This window comes from Epinephelus moara, chromosome 9 (assembly GCF_006386435.1).
Source record: "Epinephelus moara isolate mb chromosome 9, YSFRI_EMoa_1.0, whole genome shotgun sequence".
NCBI classification, from domain to species: domain Eukaryota; kingdom Metazoa; phylum Chordata; class Actinopteri; order Perciformes; family Serranidae; genus Epinephelus; species Epinephelus moara.
Window position 1 is genome coordinate 19,453,828 of NC_065514.1, and position 8,927 is coordinate 19,462,754.

Consider the following 8,927-nt stretch of genomic DNA (forward strand, 5'->3'; position numbering starts at 1 on the left):
TGGTCCATCGGCCCAAAATTTGATAGAATATTATGACGATGTGATTAATGGAAAGAGAAAATCAGTGCAGAAAGGCTGAGTAAAGAATAACATCCTGAAGCAGACAGACCACTGGCATATTTAAGGGTGGTGGTTCAGTCTGGAGAGCGTTTGTGTCACACAGGGAAGAGCAGGTGTCCAGAGAGGAAGCTCTTGGTGCTCAGGCCGGAGGTCCCGTCGCTGGCCTCAAGCCACACTGTGTCTCCCGCCTCCAGCTGGAGCACCGTGTCTCCTGATGACAAGTGGTGACCTCCCTGATAAACCTTTAAACTGTGGAGCACCATCTCGTCATTACGATGCAGGCTGATATTTCCCCCACTGATGAAGGACGTGCAGAGGAAGCTGAACTCATAGACACCGGGGATGACACATGTAAACATGCCTGTCTTTGTGCTGTAATGGTTTTGTTTGTTGTAGATGACCTGATGGAAATGAATTATTTTCTCTGAGGATGGGTTGTACTCGCCCAGGCGGACGGCGAAGGCAGATTGAGACTGTGTAGCATTGATGTCATGTGCTGGTGGTCCAGGAGGGCCTCTCGGGCCAGGGGGTCCTACTGGACCTGCAGAGGAACAAAGGTATAGATTACTTCAAAAGGCTTTGAATCTGGTTTGATAAAACACTCTGATCTGCTGCTATGTTATGAATTATCTACAAGTGGAAAGTAACTTCGTACATTTACTCAATTGACACAACAAACTGTCATCAAAGAAGTTGTGGCGACAAAGCCGACTGCGTTGCCTCAAGCTGCTTGTGTCTCAACAAAAATGTTGCACTTATACACACCACAAAAACTACAGCCAACGGCCAGCTAGCATGTATGTTCTGCACCTGCATGACAGGAAATAACTCTCCACACCAGCAGGCAGTGGTAGTCATTAGTCATTAAAAAAGAGAAGTTAGAGGACTGACAGAACGGATTCAAGATGCTAGTTAGCCAGTTTGCACATTAACAACGCACCTTGATATTGAAAGGACAAATGATACTGTACGCGAGTGAACAATAACAGACACAATAATGAACTGATTTTGCTTAAAAGCTCAGTGGCTAAAAAAATAATTTCACCTAATATAACATGTTTGCTTTGATCTCACTTCCTCTTGACTTTAGCTGTTTGTTTGATTTACTTGCTTCCATTTGTCTTATTGTGCGCAGAGTTGAACTGTCAGTCACAGTGATTTCACACACTGACAGGCTCCACCATCTCTGACGCCAATTCAATCTGCTAAATCGACCGTAGAAAAGCCAACAAGGGCTGACTAATGCCAACTGTGTGGGACACACCACAAAGGCGACAGATGCTCATCGACGACCCGACATTGACTGATGGCCAACTGTCAGCTTTGTGCGTCAGGGCCCTGAGTACACCTTTGAGATGGTTGTACTTGAGTATTTCCTTTTGCTAATATTTAATACTTCTACTCCACTATATTCTGGATGACATATTGTACTCCACTACATAGTTATTATTTAATTTAAAAACAATTTTCCATACAAAATATTCGATCACCTTCTAAATCAGTGTTTCTAAACAGGTGCAGGTACCCCTAGGGGTACTCTGGAGTACTGCAGGGGGGTATGTGAGTCATACTGCCTAAAATAACTATGCTAGAATAAGTTAAATCAAAAATGTAAATGTGAAATCGATAAACCAAATTTTATATTTTAACGACTGTTAACTATCCAGCCACAACAAACGCAATCATGTTCACCTTTACTTTTGTGTGTTTCTAACAAAAACATTTTTTTGTGCTGGTTACATGTACACTTTTTTGCAGGGAGTATGTTATTTAATAAAGTTTGACAACCATTTTTCTAAAACATGACGCATTGTTTAGTTAAAGAAATCACCCTCATAGAGACGCTATAATAAAGTGGACAAAATGTAAAGTTGCCTAAAAAGATAAAAGATGGGTGTACTTGACAAAGATAAACTGCATTTGAAGATTTCTATATGACGTATGTTTATTTATAGTTCATGTGCTTCATTGAAGTTGACCAGATACGAGAATACTGAGTTTGGGCTTGTTAATTTTATATCTGGGGTAAACCTGTGTATGTTTTGTTTTCATCTTGATAAATATGAAGATTGAAGAGTCTGTGGCATTGAGAATTCTATACAATGTACAAAAGGCTGAACAGACGATAACTGAATAGATTACCTCGTTGTCCAGGAGGCCCTCGTTGTCCTGCAGGTCCTCGAAGTCCTGGGGATCCAGTTCGTTCACAGTCTGTAAATCCAGAAGATCTAGAAGTTAAACTTATTCACCCTCATAATTTAAGGAATTCTTTCAAAATGTGCTAGTATCAGTAAACCATGAATGGTTTATTTTGGAGTGAGGAACACCTTCACCAAGATGATAAAAAGTTAGGGACAACAGGTGTTGCATGATCTGAATGTGAACTTTTTTAAGGAGGTTTGGCTTCAATAAAATATTACTACTACTTGTTAGTACTGTACTTAAAACCGACCTCTTCTCCACTGACTTCCTTACAGCTATGACCCGGCCCTGCAAGATCAAACACCACATGTGAAGACCGATTTTCACACAAGTGATTAGTGAAGAGATAAACACACCAGGTTAAAATCAGAATGAAAAATACAGTAGGTGACAAATGTTTGTGAATTCAGAGCTGAGAGTCTTCCCCTGCAGTTTGGCCCAGTAATGTTTCACCTGAACAGGGTGTGTCCCTCCAGGCTGATAGGTTCAAACGGCGGATGTTGCCGCAGCGGACAAGCCGGTTCCTGTTTGAGATGACACCGAAGGCATCAGTGGGGACAGATGTAACACCGGTGTTGTCACAGATGATTCTGGATATGGAGGCGGTGGACAGAGCGGTTCTCTGAGCCCGAGTGAAGACGCCTGAGTTCTCGTACCAGAGCCTGATTTTTAAAACAAGAGATGATTGTCAACAGAGACTGTGGAATGCATTTATTTGTGTGGCTATGTTAGCATCAGTGTATGTCTGCACACACATACTGACCTGTCACCCTGGCGGATCTTCTGGAACTGTTGTGCAATGAGGCAGGCGAACAGAGGCCCCACACGGCCACCTTGGACAAACGGCTCTGCCACACCTCCCAGCCAGATGTCAATGTTGTCGGGTGTGCCGTAGAGCTGCAGCAGCCTGCGAGCCAGGTTGCTGTTGTTCAGGACCCGAGCAAGCTCTGCCTGGTTCCTGGGCTGAGACAGGCCGCAGAACCTGCGCCAGGCATTGTAGCCTGGAGGAGTAAACAACAAGTGAGCAAAGAGCGGATGACGACAATTAAAAAAGAGATGAAACCATAGAAAAGAAAATCAGAGTGAGGGATGTACCAGGCAGGCCGTGGTCGCGTCCCCTCTCCATGTTGAGAGAGCCCAGATCCAAGGCCAGATGCATCACAAACTGGAACAACCTCTCCCGCAGAGCATCCACCATCATGTGATCCTGAGTGTTCAGTTTAGCAGGACGGCCGACTAAACCACGGAGCAGAGAGTCGATGCCACCTTGAGAGATCAAATAGATGTTAGGGCGACAGTTTCAGACGGAGCGACTTAGTGACTACTATTCGCTCTTTACAACTCACCCTCAAAGACAATCCTCCAGGGGGTGAAGAAGGCCTTGAACAAGGGGACACTTGGGAACCGATTGTTCTCCCTGTAGTTTGCATCCAGACGGGATAAGACTGGCTGGATGGCCAAGTGGGCAAAGCGGTAAGCTGCCGTGGCAAAGACGTTGGAGATGCTGGGGTCAACGTTGGGATTATAGCCAGGGTAACGGCCAAGCCGCCTACGCATTTCAACGTTACCAACAATGTGAGGCAGATAGTCCCTGAACACAAACACCTGCAAGAGACAGAGATCTATGTTGAGTAAAAGACAGAAGAGTGTACGGAGATATACAATCATGAATGCTGACTGATTCTCAGGTTTATCTACCTGTGTGTAGGCACCCATGATCTTGCGGGCCTCTTGATAGAGTGTCTCACTGTCCCAGTGTGGGTTTATTCTCTTCAGTTCACGAGCCAGGCGGTTATGCTCACGCATAAACAGTGTGTGAATGGATGTCAGAGCGATGTTCTCGTCCACACGGACATCACCTTACAGACAGAAATGTACACAACAAATAGTTGATCAGAAGTGTTCATTTCTTCTTTAGATTGGCACCTCTTTCTATTAGGACTTTATAAGTTGTAAATAATGACTTTATTAATGGTTATTTCATTATTTCTTAATGCTTTATACATATAAGAACACTGCTGGTGTACGTTGTTGCCAGAACACTCGCAATGTGTTTACAACTTAAGTTTAACGCTATCAATCGATCAAACAAGTCATCAAATATAAAAGAATACCGCTTCATTACCAGGCTACAAGCAGCGCTCTGTAGGCTAACGCTAGCAACCCATGTTCCTACCCTGTCAGTCTGCTCTGAAATTAGAGGAGCAGTAACAAGTGCCGCAACTTCGCAGCTGGATATATCTAGGGAAAACATGGGAATATTTCAAAATGTGGGGCTTTCATGCTCAAATCAGAAAATCAAAGTACAGCGTTGGCTAGCTAGCTAGTTAGCTACGGAGACATCTGCGTAGCCTACTAGCAATTTCTTTTCTTAAGCTTGTTATCAGGAAAAGGACCATAATACACTGAAACGAAATTAAACTAAGATAACATGATGATTATCATAATTTCAAAATCTTAACAAAGAAAATACATTTGTGGGTTTCTTTTGTTGTCCGCAAAGGGCAATGTGTTTGAACTGGGGTTTATATATTTTTTGTAAATGGTAAATAGGGGAATTTAAAGTAAGTGTTGCCAGATCATTTCAACAGACAGCTGGAGCAGGATATACAAGATTTTTTCATAACCCAAACTTCCTATTTCTACTCCTAAGGCTTATTGCTGATCTATAGAGCATTAATAAATTTTTAATTAACCACTGATGAAGCTAGTAGTTACAATAAACTTGCATTATGACTAACCTGCAAGGAAACAGGGCACCTCTCTGGCGTTGGTATTGTTGGTGACTCTTTTGCGAGTGGCACACATTTTCGCTTGGAGAGGGCTGAAAGGCAGCAGCTCACGGCCATTGTCTCTGAACTCTGTATTCACACGCAGCAAGCCGCCATCACTGGTGAGGTTGCGAAGATCCCGGGCAAGCATCTCCTCAGAACCGTACACCTGGCCGAGATCCAGGAAGGCTGTCAAGGCATTGATCTGCTCTCTCTTTTCAGGCTCTCCACCAAAATTGTAGGCCGAGAATCCAGTTCCGCAAACAGGGGCGGATCTGAAAGCAGGGATGCAGCTGTCTGGGCCAGTGGGCAACCGGGGGTCGTTGGGGGGAATCTGTTTGTCGGAAAGAGAGACCAAAGGTTATGGAGAGAAGCTTTTAGTGAAAACAACATCTCAATGTTTGGATTTATGCTGTCACACCAACCGCGATGGGGATGCATGGCTCAGTTCTCTCACAGCTCTCATCACAGTTGATACCATTGCTGAAGGAGCGGATGCTGGGGGAGAAGGGCGTGAAGGTGAGATCGTGGTCGTTCCACTGCCCAAACAAGGTCACCATGTGACTGAACTCTCTGTCGCTGACCACGCCTGCATCTGTTGTGCTTAGGATGTTGTTTGAAACCTGTCGCACCTGAGAGCCAAGGAGAATTGTTAAATTTTAAATCAGCATTTATGTAATCAAAACAAGTGTCTGGGATTTCGATGTCGTACCAGTGGCAGGAAGAAGTTGTTGATGGTTCGATTGTTCCACCCTTTCGGTAGGGAAATGCCGTCTTCATATTCGGCAGGTAGCCAGCGGGCGAAGGGGGTGTTGGAGGCTCCACGGCGAGGGTTTTTTCTACAAGCAAACAGAAGACATTCATGTTTAGAAATGCTGCTTGAGAAATCCAGGGGAAGTGTACACAACTTCTGTGGTGTATGGCCTAAGATGTTTAGGTTTATTTCACAAGCATTTCCTCTAAATGTAAGCAACAGTCAATCTCACTAACCCGACATGTTTCCATTAATTCAAGACAGATTGCTTTTTGAAAAGAAATGCTACAATTGCTTTTTAACTAAATATAGTATGCATGTGGGGAAACTGTTTTTCTGACAAGCAAGAGGAAACAAAGTTGACAATGAAGACATTTGCTAATGTTGAAATGTGCCTGGTTAAATTGCTTGAGAAAAGGACTTAAATTTGAGATTTGATATTATATGAATTACATCTGTTTTTTTTTATGTTATGTCACAGACGTCAAAATACAAACTGCTTCTTACATTTAAAAAAGCAAGAATTTATAAAAGCACTTGAGTGTCTCTCTTACAGGTTGTTGCAGACACTGGTGGCTGTGCGATACTTGTTGAGGTTTGGTGTGGTGCGGCATGATGGAATAGCAACTCGAGCTGCACATCCAGTTATGTTGGCGAGCCTCCGCAGATCTTCTTCAGACAGCAGATCTGAAAAATGTGAGAGACATATTTCAGATGTCACAATGGGTGCGTGCATGTCAACTTCATATGTCTTGTATTTCATTACAGCTTTAAAGTGCGTTCACTATGCCCACATTAGGAAACAGTAAACCTCAGACCCTAAACCAAGACCAGGAAAAGTTGTCAGAAAAACAATGCAGGCACTGTTTGTATTGTCTTTGTTTGCGTGCTGCATGTCTGACCTGTTGCATTGAGTGAGCGTCTGCTCCTGTGATGCACCCTCGCTTGCAACAGACTGAGGGTTTGTGACATGTAGTCTGCAGATCTAACAGCAGAGCGTGTGTCACCACGGGGCTGCTTCAAGAGACGAAGAGCATCATGAGGGCGCACCACCTCTCTGCGGACTCGTCTCAGACTCCTGGAGGAGAAGAGTCACAGAGGCGAACAATTAAGTGCAAATTATTTGGAGCTTCGGTAACCTTTTCTTGCAAGTACTGAGCTACAGAGCTAATGTAACGAATGGCTTGCATTCTAAAGAAATATGTACATTCATATTTGAATTAATTTGAAAGATGATCTACTATTTCACTCTGTGAGATGAAAAACTCCATGAGGTGAACTCACTCTTCTCTGGAGTACTTGTAGGCATCATCCACAACTTTCTTGGCCTCCTCAAAACATTGTTGAAGGAGAGGGCTGCCGAGATGTTCTCCTGCAAAGAGACAACACATCTATCAAGCTGTTCATCAGTTGTGACAAAATGACTTCAATGTTAGTGAAGAACGTAGCCTACCTGTTGCTTTGGAGTGAGCAGGAACCAGGCAGACGCCCAGCAGAAGAAGGACAGAGAAAAGCATCTCTAAAATACACAAACAAAACTCAGTAAAAAACTAAATTATTTGCATTTGTCAAAAGGTATGCACAAAAACTATTTCTCCAGCAATCCAAGCATCCAAACCAAAAAAACAAAATCTTCTTACCTGCGTCTTTGAAGATAGACTTGAAGATTTCTCTTGCCAATGTGGAGTTAGCGGTACTGTCACCTTCTTTATATTGAGTGCGAGGCACCGAGGCCTCGCCCAAGGGGTTGTACAGGTGAAGCTACTGTCAGTAAAGAGCACTTCCTTCTTCCCTCTCTCTGTGCTGAAGGAAAACCTTTTCTCTTATCAGTTATTGTTTCTGACAGGAAGGCCAACTGATGGGGCTGATGTTGTTGAAAAACTATAATAAGTACCAATGAATATAAATAAATAATAAACCAATAAATATTATGCTGGTGCTATTAAATTATTATTTTCTTGTTTAGTATTATAGTATGAAAAGATTTGAATACATTATTTTTAATTCATTATTATAATATTGATGTGTTTAAGGAGCATTTCTGGCAAATTTTAGAAATACTTTTGTCTATTTTTGATGTTCTTCTCCTTTGTGTACAAACCTTCCTTTTTCATGTTATTTGACATAACTTGATCGAGACTTTTCTAACTGGAGAAATAGTTTTTAACAACAGTTTTTATAAGATTAGCAGAGAGATGACAGGATTTGGATTTTTTTGTGTTTTTCCTTCTTTTTTTTCTCTCCTGTTGTTTACTGATGTTGCCATACAGTGTTGCCACACACAAACTGATCAACTTGAGAAAGTTTTTTAAAAGAGGAAGGAATTCACACCGCTCCTGATAATAAAAAACAAATACTGCTGCACACTAAAATAAAACAGCCTCAGAATTAAATATATATCACTTATCACATCCCCCTCGCCTTTTTTTCTTTCTTTTTTTTGGCAGGTAAAGGTGTGGAATTCACGCCACTGTATTACTCTCATTGTATTAACTTAATGTGTTAACCACGGGGCATCCCGGGTAAATAAGTAACATGGTTGTGCAATGAGGAAAAAGAAAGACAGATATACGGTCAACATAAGTTTACCTTGAAACTGTGTTTGGGTGGGGAGCCCTGAGGCTGCTGTTAATACAAAGGCTTTTTCCTAGTTGTCTTGCAAAACTGTCACTGACAACAGAACAAAGGACAGGTGTTTAAGGAAAGTCCATCGGCCGTGAAAAGCCTTACATGTCACTGATATAATGAATGACATGTTTTCCAGAGCATTATATAATGTACTATTTGACTCCAAGACAGTCTAAAAGACCTTAAAATGGTAAATGTCTATGAGGAAAACAGCATCACATATTTAACGACAGATTACAGCTATGGACAAACACACACAGCACAGGCTACGGAACCTTTTTTTGATGTTGGCGTTAAATATGCCTCCTGCGACTTCATGTTTTCTATCAGGAGGTGAGAGATATGAATCTTTGGCCTTTGTTTCAACCAAGACAGGTGAGAAAATAATTTACTCAAAAGAAAAAACATACATTTGAACACCAAAAAAATTTATTAATGCAATGCTTTAGCCTACAAGGTCTTCACCAAGCAAACACTGCAAATTTAAATGTGGACAACTTCTCTTTTTTTGT

General features: G+C 42.2%; 1 protein-coding gene across 1 annotated transcript; it reads right to left on the bottom strand.

Annotated features, from left to right (window-relative positions):
* Nucleotides 1-459: 459 nt before the first annotated feature.
* On the bottom strand, nucleotides 460-7,502 carry mpx (myeloid-specific peroxidase). Its single transcript, XM_050052766.1, has 16 exons — nucleotides 7,428-7,502; nucleotides 7,241-7,306; nucleotides 7,072-7,159; nucleotides 6,690-6,865; nucleotides 6,342-6,474; nucleotides 5,746-5,872; nucleotides 5,459-5,665; nucleotides 5,004-5,367; nucleotides 3,961-4,121; nucleotides 3,609-3,867; nucleotides 3,358-3,528; nucleotides 3,026-3,263; nucleotides 2,716-2,924; nucleotides 2,513-2,550; nucleotides 2,203-2,271; nucleotides 460-601 (listed from the first exon to the last, which is right to left on the bottom strand). Exons 2-16 carry the CDS (start codon nucleotides 7,302-7,304, stop codon nucleotides 593-595), a joined length of 2,313 nt encoding a protein of 770 aa, XP_049908723.1. The 5' UTR covers nucleotides 7,305-7,306; nucleotides 7,428-7,502; the 3' UTR covers nucleotides 460-592.
* Nucleotides 7,503-8,927: the final 1,425 nt, after the last annotated feature.

Excerpts from the sequence above, each read along its gene's own strand:
- mpx (XM_050052766.1), bottom strand. The coding sequence starts at position 7,304 with ATGCTTTTCTCTGTCCTTCTTCTGCTGGGCGTCTGCCTGGTTCCTGCT. Across the intron at positions 7,160-7,240 it reads TGCTCACTCCAAAGCAACAG|GAGAACATCTCGGCAGCCCT; the intron begins GTAGGCTACGTT and ends GTCTCTTTGCAG. Across the intron at positions 2,925-3,025 it reads AAGATCCGCCAGGGTGACAG|GCTCTGGTACGAGAACTCAG; the intron begins GTCAGTATGTGT and ends TTTAAAAATCAG.